We start from the raw sequence: 16,928 nt of genomic DNA on the forward strand, positions 1-16,928 counted from the left end.
AAGCACGTCCCACGTCCATTTCACTTTACAATTATGTAATACTTTGTGTTGGACCTGTGGATAAAGCCTCAAAGGAAAATCTGGAAGTTTGTGGTTGTATATTGGAAAAAGTTCAAACCGTATATATAAATATGTTTTACTTAAACTTTTTATTTTAACAATATCATCCATTGTACCATCATTTTACTCTTTTTACTCTTTAAACTAGACAAGAACGACTGTAAAAAGTGCTGTATTCAAGTCTTCTTGACGAAGCAGAGGTGGCCCAAGGCACACTTTTTTATTTTGAAATGTAAAATACCGCAACCTGATTGGTTCTTTTTTCATCTGACGTGTACACTTCCGAAGTGGCCACGCAGGCGCACCGAATCATAACACACTACAGATGAAGCCCCTTTGCTCAACCACACGTCGCCCGGGGTTTACAGCGTAATTTCTCGGTTTCAGTGACAGATACAGCTATAGTGCTTGAGAGGCCGAAGTTAGGGGATAAACATGTGCAGGGCTGTGAAAATATGGTCGCTGTGAAACCTGACCCTTTGGAGTTAGCTTTGGTTAGCAAATGGCTGCTCGGCTGGGATGTCTACCACCTCGAGAAGTAAGTGAACTACAGCTATTTTTAGCTGCTTTACCACATCTATCCGCTTTATCACGTACCCAGCCGCTCATACTGTATAACTGTATTACAACAAAGCAAGACGTTGCCTTTAATTTGTTAGAGTTAATGCCCGGAATTGTAGACTCTGGGTCCTTCCTCCCTAGCATAAATTCTGTTTTACTTTTTAGATAAGACAAGGAAAAGTGTATTGAAGCAGCGAGAAACCTGAGCCTTCCTCAGACAAGCATGTGACAAACGGGCTCCAGTGTGACCAGAGACTTGGTTGCAGCCAAAATGCCTCGTCTGGATGAACTGGCAAATATTGCCCTCAGGGTGCCCAGCATTCTGGTTCTGGATCTGCTGTATAAATGTGACATTGAGGGTCTGACCGAAAATCTCAAGGCTAAAAATGAGGACATGCTCTTCAAATACAAATATGTTATCTGGAACATGTTTTATCTTGGTAAGTATGCATGCTGATCAGTTCAGATATGGAGCCTACCTCAAACGTCAGTGTGTTCTGGGGCTTTTTATGTGATAGAGCACTAAAAATTAATGCATAACTGTGGAGTGGAGGGTAAACGATGCACATTATTCACCCACACTTTGCAGAATCACCATTTGCTGAAATTAAAAATGCACTTCTTTCGGCTGATGTTTCTGCTAGCTTACAACTTTCATCTTTGCAAGATAGCTCAAGCTCAGTCAGATTGGATGGAGAGTGTCTGAGCTGCAGTTTTTGGTCTGGGACTTGACTGGTCCATTCTACCACGTAAATACACTTCGATCTAAACCAGTTTGTTGCAGCTCTGCCTAGATGTTTAGTTTTGTTGTCTTTCTGAAAGGTAACCCTCAACCTCCGTGTCACGTCTTTAGAGGCCCTGTATTTAGCTCCCTAATGCACGAAACCATTCCTGCAGCATTGTGCTGCCACCACCATGTTTACCTGATGTTCATCTGCAGGGTTAGTTTTTTTCCGCACATGGCGTTTGGCATCTAGGCCCAAAAGTTTAATTTTGGTCTTCACATCTTCTTCAACATGTATATCCTAAGCCATTCAGTTAAAACTAGACTTTTCACACACTGTATAAAAAGACACATTCCCATTTTTTATTTAACTCAACTCTCTGTAGCAAAAAGGTTCTTCAGCATGGAGTTTGCATGTTCTCCGTGTGCATGTGTGGGTTTTGCTGCAGGAGGGACTGGTGCACTTAAAAAAAAAAAATATGAAAAAACAAACAAATCTTATTGTCTCATATTTGTAGCATTTAGCAAATAAAAAATAATTTTAGTAATCCTAACTGACCTAATACAGGAAATGTTTACCCTTAAATATGTCAGACACTGAGAAAAAACATGGTTATGCGTCTTTTTATACAGTGCATATAAATACGCTGCTCAATAAAAATAAAGGGAACACTGAAATAACATCCTAGATCTGAATGAATGAAATATTCTCATTGAATACTTTGTTCTGTACAAAGTTGAATGTGTTGACAACAAAATCACACAAAAATCATCAATGGAAATCAAATTTATTAACCAATGGAGGCCTGGATTTGGAGTTACACACAAAATTAAAGTGGAAAAACACACTAGAGGCTGATCCAACTTTGATGTAATGTCCTTAAAATAAGTCAAAATGAGGCTCAGTATTGTGTGTGGCCTCCACGTGCCTGTATGACCTCCCTACAACGCCTGGACATGCTCCTGATGAGACGGAGGATGGTCTCCTGAGGGATCTCCTCCCAGACCTGGACTAAAGCATCCACCAACTCCTGAACAGTCTGTGGTGCAACGTGACGTTGGTGGATGGAGCGAGACATGATGTCCCAGATGTGCTCAATAAGATTCAGGTCTGGGGAACGGGCGGGCCAGTCCATAGCTTCAATGTCTTCATCTTGCAGGAACTGCTGACACACTCCAGCCACATGAGGTCTAGCATTGTCCTGCATTAGGAGGAACCCAGGGCCAACCGCACCAGCATATGGTCTCACAAGGGGTCTGAGGATCTCATCTCGGTACCTAATGGTAGTCAGGCTACCTCTGGCGAGCACATGGAGAGCCATGTGGCCCTCCAAAGAAATGCCAACCCACACCATTACTGACCCACTGCCAAACCAGTCATGCTGAAGGATGTTGCAGGCAGCAGATCGCTCTCCACGGTGTCTCCAGACTCTGTCATGTCTGTCACATGTGCTCAGTGTGAACCTGCTTTCATCTGTGAAGACCGCAGGGCGCCAGTGGCGAATTTGCCAATCCTGGTGTTCTCTGGCAAATGCCAAGCGTCCTGCACGGTGTTGGGCTGTGAGCACAACCCCCATTTGTGGACGTCGGGCCCTCATACCATCCTCATGGAGTCGGTTTCTAACCGTTTGTGCAGACACATGTACATTTGTGGCCTGTTGGAGGTCATTTTGCAGGGCTCTGGCAGTGCTCCTCCTGTTCCTCCTTGCACAAAGGCGGAGGTAGCGGTCCTGCTGCTGGGTTGTTGTCCTCCTACGGCCTCCTCCACGTCTCCTGGTGTACTGGCCTGTCTCCTGGTAGCGCCTCCAAGCTCTGGACATTACGCTGACAGACACAGCAAACCTTCTTGCCACAGCTCGCATTGATGTGCCATCCTGGATGAGCTGCACTACCTGAGCCACTTGTGTGAGTTGTAGAGTCCGTCTCATGCTACCACGAGTGTGAAAGCACCACCAACATTCAAAAGTGACCAACACATCAGCTAGAAAGCATAGGTACTGAGAAGTGGTCTGTGGTCCCCACCTGCAGAACCACTCCTTTATTGAGTGTCTTGCTAATCGCCAAAGATTTCACCCCTGTTGTCTATTTCATTTGAACAACATCTTGTGAAATTGATTGTCAATCAGTGTTGCTTCCTAAGTGGACAGTTTGATTTCACAGAAGTTAGATTTACTTGGAGTTATATTGTGTTGTTTAAGTGTTCCCTTTATTTTTTTTGAGTAGTGTATATAGTTTCAATTCTATATGGCTTATAGCAAACTTTAAACAAGACTTCCTATGGCTAAAGACCAGATTTTGGGAGAACATTAATAATTGTGAACCTCTGCAGCTCCTCCAAATTTACTATGGGCCACCTTAGGGGAATCACAATGCAGGGGGATAAATACAGATGTTTTAATCAAATTCAAATTTGATCAAATTCCTTTCACTTCATATTTATGCATTATGTGTTAGTCTGTTAAAAACAATCCTAATAAAAGGGATTGAAGCTTGAGGTTGTAACGTCGTCATGATTTTGGTGAATCTAACAAAACTTGACATCATTGTGTTTTGTTTTCCAGCTCACCTGATAAACCTGGTTGTATTGATCCTGCCACTGAGACACATTGTTACACTCTACCTTCATATCCTGGTTGCTCTCCTTCTGTACATGGGGCATCAGATTTCCAAGTGAGTTTTATTATCTCTGAAACACCAGGAGGGCAGGATCCACTTTCACTACCAAAATAAAAGAAACCTCATACAGAACTTGTTTATCTGTATAGCTCTTCATTGTTAATCAGTGCAGACCTTAGATAGCAGTGTTCACCCTGACGTGAATAGGGTTGTACCCTGAGTAAGCCATAACTGCACTAATCTTGTTGTAGTCATGCTCATTTTGTTACTTGCCTGGTGAAGATGTTTTTACACCTTAATCGCTCTGCCTTAAGTTTTTGCTTTAATATTAATACAGACTTAGTTCAGAATGGTAGGTTTAGGAAAAAAGATGGTGCAGTTTTGATGTTTAACAAAGGCTCAAAGCAGACATTGATATAGCATGATAAAAATCTTGAATGGGCTTGACTTGTGAAACTGTTCTGTCCGAAACCTAATGTTCACACGAGGGGAATATCCTGAAATAGAATCTTGTTATTTCCAAATCACTGTGAGGAATAAACAGCACGGTGGATAAAAAGCAAATTTCCTGTTTTCTTTTCTAGGGATTATGTTCGTGAGGAGGTGCATCTTGGATATGAAGGAGCAGTCTATCTGAATTCTTTGGCCTTTAATAGATTTGTGTCTGCCATGACCAGTGAGTATCTTAGCCAAATTCATTCTAAATGCTAAAAGATTCGCTTCACAGAGGACCAGATTTCATGCCAGTTTCAACTAACCAAAACTGCGTCGGTATGAAATGGTTAACAAAGACTAGCACTTGACAACTCACAGCAACTCACTGCTTCAACAGAAGCAAACATCCACGCACTGTTTTAATTGGGTGGGGGTAAGGGGGCGTGTCCTGTTGTTTCGGCTGGTTGTGCACATCCCTATTTTGAGTGAGTGGCTCTCATTTAACAGGAGAAGCAGCAAGGTAGAGTCTGAAAGCCCTTTCATTTTTACAAGCCTATGCAAGGTTGAATATTTAGCCGTTGTTACAACAAACGGCTCAAAGCGTACCCGTATGAGATGAGGCCAGATATGTGGTTACAGTTGTATTAGGAATGTACTTTCTCTCTAGGCTCTTCTGCTGCTACTAGGTGATGAATAAAGGGAGATTTTATTTGCAGCACCTTCTATTGTTCACAGTAGGAACTGTAACGCCTCAACTGCGCCTCAAGTAAACGTATGAAAGCCAAGAGGCCGTTGAGCTGCTACACAAAGGTGAAACCGTGGCTTTAGACAGACGTGTCATGTTTGTGATCTAAGTTCCAATCATTGCATGTATTTAGCATCACAATCATAATTTTCTTGCAGGTTCTTTCTGTAGCATTAGCAACAGCTAAGCCCAAAATTGTTCATACTCCTTGAAGATAAAGATCTGAAGTTGTTTTCATAGCTCTCATTTATAGTAAATGAGAGCGTTACCCTGCCTCCACAGGGCGGTGGAATTTGCGCGGCCATCCAGCTAAATTCAACCCGAGTTGAATTTAGCAGTTTTTTTTTTTTTTTTTACCAGAGCCAATTCGGAGTCGATCTACACAGATCGACAGCACCAGCAGAAAACTGAACGAGCTGTTATTAACAGTTACAGTAATGGGGTACAAGCTAACATTACCTTGTAATTTAGCTTGACTATATGCTTTTGTAGATGCTCTTGTTGAACTTGTCCAGTGTAGTTTTAAAACAGTTACATTAAAAAGAACGGCTGGTACTCCTTTTAGTTTTCACAACATGACCGTCTGTATTTCTTTGGGAGCAGGAATGTTTTGTTTTTCTTATAAGCAAAAGCTCTGGTCACTCTGGCCCTTTTCTCTGGAATCTCTTCAAAGGGTTTTAAAACCGTAAGATCAGTATGATGAAAAATATTAGATACTTTAAACCTTAAAATATCTTGAAACTGGTAATGCCACCATTCCATACAGCACACCAATAGTACAAATTATTAAGCATTACTGAATTTTAGGATTGGTAGTTGAGTCATCTTAAGTTCCTGAATTCGTAAATGATTTGTATTTTATTCTTAGTCAGTTCTTGCAATTCTTGAGCCATCTGGCAAAAGTTTTAAGCTGTTTAAAATGTTGGTGCTGAAAGTCCCGTAGGCATTCCTGTGTATTCTTAACTCAATCAGGGATTCGTGAAGCACCGTCTTGACCCCTCAGGGCCATTAAACCCCCTAAAACTGCCCAAAATTCATTCTAAGGAACATATTTAATAAATAAAAACTAAAAAAACTAAAAGATAAAACCAAAGTAATAAAAAGATTTTAAAATATGAAATAGAAAGCAAAGTAATATTCAAATTTTTTTTAGTTTCATATTACATTTAATGTCCAAAAACAAGCACTTTAGTTTTCACATTTTCTTGGCAGAAACAACCACTTAACTTAAAACATTTTAACTTAATGTCAACGGTCATCATGCAAATAACATTCACTCGTGCTAGTCCCTCATCTTTTTTTTATTATACCTTGATGGGCAATTCCGCAAATAGTAAAAATAGTAACGAATTCAGATTGAATTGTACCCGAGTCTTTGATGCCTTTGACATATTGTTATCCGATTCCTGACGTTAGTGCAGTATAGATTCTTGTAAACCATACAGAATTGTCGACAATATTCATGCGAATCAAGCCGCATTTCATGATTTATCTTTCTCTATCGTACCTGTATCGTAACTGAGTCTTAGGGCGTCACAGATAGGTGGTCTGTGTGGAAAAGTGGCTCAACTGACCCATACCTCTCACACAATGCTTTCAGAGCTTTAGTTTATTATCTTCTCCGTGTCCCACTGTTTAAAATACAACTTGTGTTTTTTCTTATATTTTTTATATGTAAAAAAAAAATGCATTGCAATTTGTAGAATTGTTAAGAATTGCTGTTTATTAATAGTAATTCAATATGAGAGAAAAGCAAACCCGATCCTTAATAAAGGGGAACTGTCAGAAAAGACAATCTCTTGCCACATTTTACTGCAGCAGGAACCACATTCTGTCTTTTGTTTCTACTTAATCCTCTTTTCTGTATAATAAATCTAAGAAAGCTTCTTTTTTTATGACTCTTGGATGTTATAAGAAACTGAAAGTTAATTTTGTTATTCTTCATTGAAAGGAAGTAAATAGAGTTGAACACAAGTTGCCTGAAAGGGGTGATTGTACCTTATTTGATGGATGAATTAATGAACCTGAAGAGGAAAATATGTCAATACAGCAACTTAAAAACAACAACAAAGAGCACAAAGTAAACCAGTTCAAACTAGGATAAGAGTAGTTCAGCTTATCTTTCTATATTTCTTTTCCGACTCCAGGTCAGATCATTCTTGGCACACTCTGTGCCTTCCTGATGAAGACCAGAAAGGTGTGGATATTCTCTACTCACATGCTCCCCCTGCTGGCCCGACTCTGCGCTGCTCCTAACTCCACGCTACTGACAGTCAACACGTTCTCCATGGGCCTAACTGTTGCAGGGATCGCCCTGTTCCTTCTCGCCAACCTGTTTGTGCCATATCGCCTTGCGAGGGCTGCCTATTCAGAGCTTCTTCATCTTGAGGTATTCATGCCCCGGACCTGGTGAAATATAAAAACCTTGGTGTGAAAGGTTATCTCAGTGCTTTTTGTATACGGTGCCTTGCATTTATACCTGTTGAAATCTTTAAGACTTTGTCACATTACCACTATAAGCCTCAATGTATTTTTAGGGCATTTTATGAGACCAACACAAAAGTCATCAATACAAATGATCAGATTTGTATTTGTGAAAAATCAGTGTGCCCTTTTCCTTCCATTTCAAAATGATTTGCTACTTTGTGTTTGTCTATCACATAAAATTCCAAACAAATACATTAAAGTTTGTGGTTGCAACGTGACAAAATGCTAAAAGGGAAAATGATTACTTTGGCCATTTACTGTTGTTTACAAATTTAATTTACAAGAAATGTTTTTAGCTCAAGAACAATTTTCTCATGATTGAGTTTTCCCCTTAAATTGTTTATGATGATAACACCTGCTCTTACTGATAGCTGTGTGTAGTAGAGTCTAAATTCACAGAACAGCTTTTTAAACCTTTTTACACCCCTCATCACATCAGGTCTCCTGTCCCTTAGGTGATAGAGCTGTACAGACTCCTGGCTTTGGGAATCTCCTTGTGGAATCAGTTCGCTGTTCCCGCTCTCTTCAGTGTCTTCTGGTTTGTTCTGTACGCCGTCCAGCTGTGCTCAGACGTCATGTCAGCCAGCGCCTCTGCAACCTATCAGGGAATCATGTTCTTGTTGCTCACTAGGTGTGACATAATTCTTTGATTTGCATATATTCTCCTTTGCATTTTTATTGCGTTTCGAACCATTTTCTTTTTCTGTGTTTGCGGATCCCTGCAGTGTGTCAGAATGTTGTGCCACGCCGTACTCTCTTCTGGGTCTCACCTTTGTGGTGTCCTATTTGGCTCTCGGACTCCTCAACCTGTGCAAGTTTTACCTGGGAGGTTACGCAGCTCTTCAGAATGAGAATGTCATGCACAGGTGAGATGAGGTCACCAGCTAGCTTATGTTTTACTGTTTATATTTCAGTTGACAATAAACTGCAGAGAGACTGGACCATGTATTAACTGAGGTGTAGCACTTTTAATTTATGTTATTATGACAGTTCATATTGGCATGTAAAATATAAAAGTGTCTAATGGGATCAACTAATATGACCACTTTTCCATGCGCTTATGGCCTTTGAGCAGTCAGCCCACTTTATTCTGTTTGTGTTTAACTCAACTTGCAGTAAGTAGCAGTTTCCAACTCAAGAACAAGCTCCACTTTTATTTCACCCGGGCACAACTCCCCTTCCTAACATCAGGTTAGCAGTCCTGCTCACATGAGATTAAAATCCATCCGGAGTGATTAGATTGCTGTCGTTGGCTCAACATGCAAGTAAACATAAAACCGTATCACATGAGGGAGCAAATTGTTTTAAAAATGAAGCATTCATCTGGATGTGTTGGCCAAAAGTCTTTGGGTCAAAGTTGCAGCATTGCTTTGGTCTGTTCTTTTTCGATTTGTCCACCCTGCGAGAAAGTGGTGGATAAATGTGCCCCTGTGTGCAAACATTGCAACATGTGTAGCCCACGCTATGGGGAAAAACACCCAACATGTTTGCTCTATTACTTATGTAGACATATCTCAGTGCTGTTAAATGAAACAATAGCAGAGCATGTGCGGAAGAGGCATTGTAATGTAGTGGCAGCATAATGCTGTGGGGACTATTCTGCAGGAACTGGTCAGGGCTGATGGGAAGATGGAGTTCAATATAGAGCAATCCTATTTGACTCAAAGAACTGAAGACTGGGGGCAGAGAGTCACCTTTAACCAGAACACCTGCCCTCTACATACAGCCAGAGCTACAGTGAAATCCTTTGCATCAAAACATATGAATGTGTTAGAATGGTCCAGTCACAGTCCAGGCCTAAATCAGCTGCAAGTTTTACTTGAAAATTTAAATTCCAAGAGTTTTTCCATCCATTTTGGTAGATTAAGCAATTTTGCAAAGAATGGGCGAATATTTAGGTGTGTAGGTGTGCTAAACTGGAAAACACACACTTCGAAGGACTTGCAGCTATAATTGCAGAAAAAAGATGGTTCTATTATTTACTGCCCAGGGAGGCAGGACACAAATTCCCTCCACACTTTTTTACTTTGTAACATAAAAAACAAAAAAACAGATTTTTCGTCAACTTAATGCCGTACTTTGTGTTGGTCTATCACTTAAAACATCAATAAAACACATTGAGGTTTGTAACAGGACAAAATGTCAGAAAGGTCTGTTTCTCCAAAATTGTTCTAGTTCAAAGTACTACAGTTTGTTAACCATGAGTGGATGTTTCCTTAACTTCTCCTTTTGCTCGTTTTTGTCAGAGGTGTAACAGAGGGCGTCACTCTGCTCCTGCTTGCCCTTCAGACTGGCCTGTTAGACATGCAGGCACTGCAGCGCACCTTCCTCCTCAGCATCATCCTCTTCATTGTGTTGACTTCAACCTTACAGTCAATGATTGAAATAACAGATCCGATCATTCTAGCCTTGGGCGCATCACGCAACAGGTACCAGCACCACATTGTTTGAATCAAAGCTGAGAAAGCTGTCAATGTCATTTCAACCCTAAGAGTTTTGTTGTGTTTGTCCTTCGCTTTTAGGAGTTTGTGGAAACACTTTCGTGGCCTCAGCATGTGTCTGCTTCTGCTGGTTTTCCCAGTGTTTATGGCTTATAAAATCTCCCAGTTCTTCCACATGGACTTCTGGCTTCTTATACTGGTGTCCAGCTGCATGCTAACCTCCCTTCAGGTCAGGGCAGGGTATTTGCCAGTTATTTAATTTAACAGTAATGATAAAGCATTTCTCTAAATCATGTGTAATATTGTTATTTAAAGGTAAAATTGAAAATATTTAAACTGCAGCACAAAGGTTTTCACACTGTAAAATATAGGATATTTGGTGAGTTTAGTCTTTCTTCCCTTATTTTGCCCTGTAGTTTATTTTTATTTTAAATGTAGTCTCTGTCAGATTAGTGGTAAACTATAATATGTTTTTGCCGCACTTAGCCCCTCAGCACCTTTATATGATCTTTATTAAGCTACAGCTAGCATGGAGTCTCGATAAACTCTGCGTCTCTCTAGTTAATAATGTTATACTATGAATAGGTTGTGCTCAAGTGTTTCCCTCTTACCTTGTTTGTTTTGCTTTCTTTGGCAGCAGCCCAACATCACAAACCTACCACTCCCCTTTTGACAACTCCAAAATGCCTGCCGGCAAGAAATTAAAGGGCGTATCTCATATCTTTATCTTGTTAAATGGTGTTTAGGCTTACAGCTAATAGTTAAATAAAATAAAAAGCGTAAGAGGAAAAAAAAAAGGAGGTGACACTAAACCGAGATTGCAGCTGCAGAGTAATGTTATCTACGTGACACTGAACGCGCAATGTCCTGCAGGACAGAAGTAGTGATAGCAAAGGGTCCGGCTTCAGTTTCGGTTCAAATGGTAGACATTTACGTTGCAATAAATCCAATGAGTAGGAAGTCAGACGCAATGTTGTTCACAAGACAGTAGGTAACTAACTCCTTTCTCCCCACAACTGCGTCACCAGAATAGTATACTTTACATTCATGAGCTGGTTATACAATTCTCACTTTTTTACACATAACCAGTACACGTTTTACTGGTGAGAATTTTACTACACTTTCAGTAATAAAGTCAAAATATTATTTTAAGGACAGGCGGTGTTACAAATGTGGCTGTGGGAATGCAAGTCAAAATTCTGATGTGCAAACAGCCACTGCACTCAAATGCTCTCACCTTCATTTGGCTCAGACACAAAAAAAGTCTGCAGTTAATTATTGTCAATAAACATGGCAAAGGGTGTTTAGATAGAGAAGTTATTAATTTAATTATAAATCTGAGCCGCAGGCATCAGTTGTACTGACAGAATACTTTAACAGTGGAAAAAAAACTAGGTAAAAAAATGCATTTTCTCACTTGAGAAACTTTATGTTCACAAACAACAACAGTGGTCAGGTCACTGACATTTTGCCAGAGATTTTTGGCTGCACCGCGTTCAGTGTCAGCCCGACGTTACCGCTGACCTCCCTGGCCCCTAGTGAACCTGGAAAAAGTAGAGCGAAATGGAATTTGGATTTACGTAGTACTAAGAGCCCTTTTTAGAACAAGTGTGTTACCAACTTTGATTATTTGTAAAGAGAATTCTCATTTAACTGGTGCCAGTTACTAATATGCAAATACACACTTTGAACACACAAACATTTACAGCAGATGCACAACGCTCATGCTCGCAAACCTGGAAAGCAAAACAAATATTTAAGATAAATAAAGGTTACTTACATCCGAGTTCCCAGGAACAATGATGATGGTTCTTGTGTAGGTAACAGGCACAATGCTGATCTACTGTCTCTTCATGGTGGAGCTGTTTCGCAGCGACCCAATCGAGAGCTTGGACGAAGTGATCTACTGGGTGAACGCCATCAGCAGGGTGCTGGAGTTTCTGGTGGCGCTCTGTGTGGTGGCTTACGGCACCTGGGAGTCCCTTTTCGGAGAGTGGAGCTGGATGGGCGCTTCTGTCATCATCATCCACTCATATTTCAACGTTTGGCTCCGAGCTCAGTCCGGCTGGAAGAGTTTCCTGCTCAGACGGGAAGCAGCTAAGAAGATCAACTCCCTTCCCAGAGCCACAGCAGAGCAGCTGGAACAACACAATGATGTCTGCTCCATCTGCTTCCAGGTGAGTCAGTCATTTCAGTAGTAGTAGTAGTAGATCACTGCAATGCTAAGAAAATGGGATTTAAAAGCAACCACACAATATACAGGTCCTTCTCAAAATATTAGCATATTGTGATAAAGTTCATTATTTTCCATAATGTCATGATGAAAATTTAACATTCATATATTTTAGATTCATTGCACACTAACTGAAATATTTCAGGTCTTTTATTGTCTTAATACGAATGATTTTGGCATACAGCTCATGAAAACCCAAAATTCCTATCTCACAAAATTAGCATATCATTAAAAGGGTCTCTAAATGAGCTATGAACCTAATCATCTAAATCAACGAGTTAACTCTAAACACCTGCAAAAGATTCCTGAGGCCTTTAAAACTCCCAGCCTGGTTCATCACTCAAAACCCCAATCATGGGTAAGACTGCCGACCTGACTGCTGTCCAGAAGGCCACTATTGACACCCTCAAGCAAGAGGGTAAGACACAGAAAGAAATTTCGGAACGAATAGGCTGTTCCCAGAGTGCTGTATCAAGGCACCTCAGTGGGAAGTCTGTGGGAAGGAAAAAGTGTGGCAGAAAACGCTGCACAACGAGAAGAGGTGACCGGACCCTGAGGAAGATTGTGGAGAAGGGCCGATTCCAGACCTTGGGGGACCTGCGGAAGCAGTGGACTGAGTCTGGAGTAGAAACATCCAGAGCCACCGTGCACAGGCGTGTGCAGGAAATGGGCTACAGGTGCCACATTCCCCAGGTCAAGCCACTTTTGAACCAGAAACAACGGCAGAAGCGCCTGACCTGGGCTACAGAGAAGCAGCACTGGACTGTTGCTCAGTGGTCCAAAGTACTTTTTTCGGATGAAAGCAAATTCTGCATGTCATTCGGAAATCAAGGTGCCAGAGTCTGGAGGAAGACTGGGGAGAAGGAAATGCCAAAATGCCAGAAGTCCAGTGTCAAGTACCCACAGTCAGTGATGGTCTGGGGTGCCGTGTCAGCTGCTGGTGTTGGTCCACTGTGTTTTATCAAGGGCAGGGTCAATGCAGCTAGCTATCAGGAGATTTTGGAGCACTTCATGCTTCCATCTGCTGAAAAGCTTTATGGAAATGAAGATTTCATTTTTCAGCACGACCTGGCACCTGTTCACAGTGCCAAAACCACTGGTAAATGGTTTACTGACCATGGTATCACTGTGCTCAATTGGCCTGCCAACTCTCCTGACCTGAGCCCCATAGAGAATCTGTGGGATATTGTGAAGAGAATGTTGAGAGACTCAAGACCCAACACTCTGGATGAGCTAAAGGCCGCTATCGAAGCATCCTGGGCCTCCATAAGACCTCAGCAGTGCCACAGGCTGATTGCCTCCATGCCACGCCGCATTGAAGCAGTCATTTCTGCCAAAGGATTCCCGACCAAGTATTGAGTGCATAACTGTACATGATTATTTGAAGGTTGACGTTTTTTGTATTAAAACACTTTTCTTTTATTGGTCGGATGAAATATGCTAATATTGTGAGATAGGAATTTTGGGTTTTCATGAGCTGTATGCCAAAATCATCCGTATTAAGACAATAAAAGACCTGAAATATTTCAGTTAGTGTGCAATGAATCTAAAATATATGAATGTTAAATTTTCATCATTACATTATGGAAAATAATGAACTTTATCACAATATGCTAATATTTTGAGAAGGACCTGTATTGGAATCCTTGTTTACTGTGGCTGCTTATTTTGAAGATCATAGTTAGTCTGAGCAAAGACAGACGAATAAATTGGAGGCATGATCTTGTGGGCACAACAATTTCTTTCTTGTGCATTTTAGTTTATACCGCTCAAGGGAAAAACATCTGGTAATATTTAAGAGCTAACATTGATTTAGTGGCCGCTCTAAAGAGCATAACATCGTCTTTAGATACCAATAAATACCAGAAACACTGTTCTCTCTGAATCTCCTTGCAATGGTTTCCAACATAACCAAATAGCTTAGAGGTTTTTCTTTAAAAGGCTTTAACTTCCAGGGAAAAAGTAGAGCAGGTTCATCATGTAATAAAAAATTAGATCATTTATGTAGTCAAAGTATAGAGCTTTTTGTTCAAATTTGTACTTATTTGTCAGTGATAAGATGGCAATTATTAAGCATGATCATCTGTGAATGGAAAAATATGCTTTTGTTTTTTTCTTTACTTCTTTACTTTACTAATTCTGATTATGTTCGTAACATGAATCATTAAGATCAACTATTAGATCATCTTTTCCACTTCAGAGAAAACATGTCTGCTGCATTTACATCAGGACCCATAACTGATTGTGACAAACAACTAAAATTATAGTTAAAAGTGAAAAAATGTGGAGTCTATCCGACTAGCTGTTTTCCACCAATCAGGATTTGTCTGCTTTTCTACAAACTCGCTGCAGTATGACTTAATTCTACTGCCGTTAACAGAACTATTACTGATGAGAACATCACATAACCTGAGTTCACAAACTATCCCTGTAAGGTTTGCTGTTATGTTCTACATAGTTGGGGTGGAGGTGTTGTTTCCAAACGGTTATCTACAGAAATATCCTTACCTGATAAGGGATATTTATTGAAACAATTTAAGCTTTCAATTTCTTAGTTCACGTGTAGTAAAAACTGTAATGTATCTTTTCAGTTCCGATTTTCCAGTTTATTGCGATTAAGTGATGTTAAACTTTGGGAAATAATTTAGAGGTTAAAAGGGGCCTGCTTTGGCTGTTGGACTAAGTGCAAACAATGCTGAGTTGTGCTGTTTTGTTGAACTGTCTGGGCCACCGTAGTAAAAAAAACGACAGCCAACTGTTAATAGAAAATACTTCATATTGTGTGGACGTCGTATTCCTGTTTTTCCATTTTGACTTCACCTCCTCTTGTTCACACTCTGAATATATATTTTATTCGTTTGCGCATTTAAAACAGTAAAAATACAGATGAAAATTTAAATGCATAATTTGCTAAATACGAGTTGGAGAACTAAAGTAAAAAATTGTAAAATTATGATCATAGTATGTTTATACTATGCAGTGAAAATATAGTGCCAATAGATTTGATTACTTATTCAACTGTTTTTCAATAATAGCAATAATAACAACACTGTAATATGATCATTAAACAGACAAGTTTCTATAAAGTGCTCGTTAGAGTAGGCAACCACAAGCTGGGTCACGTGTAAAACCAGATTTGTCTCTGTCTGCAGGAAATGAGCTCTGCTGTTGTCACATACTGTGGACATTTTTTCCATGGCAACTGTCTCCGCAAGTGGCTGTACGTCCAGGAAACATGTCCAATGTGCCACCAAACAGTCCGACAGACGCCACCAGGTCAGAGCCAGGCTCCAGGTGATGGTCCCGCAGCTCCGCCTCAGAGGGACGCAGGGCCCGATCTGGTTGCACAGGAAGGAGAACAGAATCCGGAGAACAGAACAGCAACTGAAACACAGCGCATCGAGGGAAATCGCGATCTTTCCCAGCAGCAGAAGGGGAGCAAGAGTAAAGATCAGCAATCTGATCCCAACAGTGAAGCCATCCAAGATCTTCGTTTCAGGTCCAGTGAGGAATCGGATGTTAGATTTGTCCTCCCGGGCTCTTCAGGGGGACCCTCCAGTTCCCATAACCAACTGGGCAGAACTTCTCCTAAATGTCGCAGCCAGTGTGAGGTGAATGGCACAGACTCGTCTTTGTGGTCAAATCGTGGAGATGTGAGTGAGAACCAGTCAGCCTCTGAATTAACAGGACTCCATCCTAATCATGATAGGACATCTAAATCAGGGTGCAGCCTTCCTTCACATGAGGGAAACAATAGTGATGAAAATCAAAAGCTTTTCTCAGGTGGTGCAACTATTGCTGGCACCCTAACATCTCTTGAATCATGTAATCAAAACTCAAACTCTGCTGACTCTGTGAACAGTCATCATGGTCTCTGCACATATTTGGACTTGGACAGGCTCAGCAAGGGTCAGCCTGTCCCACAGATCCTCCAGGCATCGTCCTCAAGTACCACAGATTCCCAAACAACATGAACTGACTGCGCTCCATCTGTGCCTTGATGGGTTTAATATCCAATGACTTTTTTCCTAAAGGGGAATGATCATTAAACACATCTGTTGATGTAGGAATAAACTCATCTCTCATCAGGCATTGTATTGAATGTTTTTCAGCAAAAATATGTCTGAGTATTGGACCTATTTGTGTAGACTTTACTGTACAATTGTAAAGCAAAAAATGATTACAGTAACTATAATGAACCATAAAATCTTCTTGAATCAATATTTTGTCTTTACTATTCATTCTGCTTTCATCATCTAGAGTTTTTCAGTGTTAATTGAACTTTTTTTTTTCTAGTGTAATAGAAAGCAGCGTTTACAATGAGGTAGATTTAGTTTAAACATTGCCATCACCGCCACAATTTTAAATGTCTTTGGTTCTTTTGTGGGTTTTTGTTTTTTTATTTGTTTTTTTTTTGTCAGGTAACAAACTTTTTAGCCTTCCTACCGTTGTAAGAAATACTGGCATTAAACTGAAAATGAAGGAGTTTCTTTAGAAACTGATTTTGACCAACTTTTTAAACAATTAGGTATATTTAGCACAGGTACATCTCAATAAATTAAAATCTGATTGCAAATGTATTTAGTAATTAAAAAAGTAAAACTATGTCATGAGATACAGACTGAT

General features: G+C 40.4%; 1 protein-coding gene across 1 annotated transcript; it reads left to right on the plus strand.

Moving 5' to 3' along the window:
- Window positions 1-349: 349 nt before the first annotated feature.
- zmp:0000000662 (RING finger protein 145) lies at window positions 350-16,523 on the plus strand. The gene is made up of 11 exons (XM_047344843.1): window positions 350-598; window positions 787-1,061; window positions 3,907-4,015; window positions 4,546-4,637; window positions 7,289-7,530; window positions 8,084-8,259; window positions 8,354-8,494; window positions 9,875-10,057; window positions 10,151-10,298; window positions 11,890-12,246; window positions 15,455-16,523. Exons 2-11 carry the CDS (start codon window positions 893-895, stop codon window positions 16,274-16,276), a joined length of 2,439 nt encoding a protein of 812 aa, XP_047200799.1. The 5' UTR covers window positions 350-598; window positions 787-892; the 3' UTR covers window positions 16,277-16,523.
- Window positions 16,524-16,928: the final 405 nt, after the last annotated feature.

The sequence above is a fragment of the Girardinichthys multiradiatus genome, chromosome 19 (assembly GCF_021462225.1).
Source record: "Girardinichthys multiradiatus isolate DD_20200921_A chromosome 19, DD_fGirMul_XY1, whole genome shotgun sequence".
NCBI classification, from domain to species: domain Eukaryota; kingdom Metazoa; phylum Chordata; class Actinopteri; order Cyprinodontiformes; family Goodeidae; genus Girardinichthys; species Girardinichthys multiradiatus.

Excerpts from the sequence above, each read along its gene's own strand:
- zmp:0000000662 (XM_047344843.1), top strand. The coding sequence starts at position 893 with ATGCCTCGTCTGGATGAACTGGCAAATATTGCCCTCAGGGTGCCCAGC. Across the intron at positions 1,062-3,906 it reads CTGGAACATGTTTTATCTTG|CTCACCTGATAAACCTGGTT; the intron begins GTAAGTATGCAT and ends TTTGTTTTCCAG. Across the intron at positions 8,495-9,874 it reads AATGAGAATGTCATGCACAG|AGGTGTAACAGAGGGCGTCA; the intron begins GTGAGATGAGGT and ends CGTTTTTGTCAG.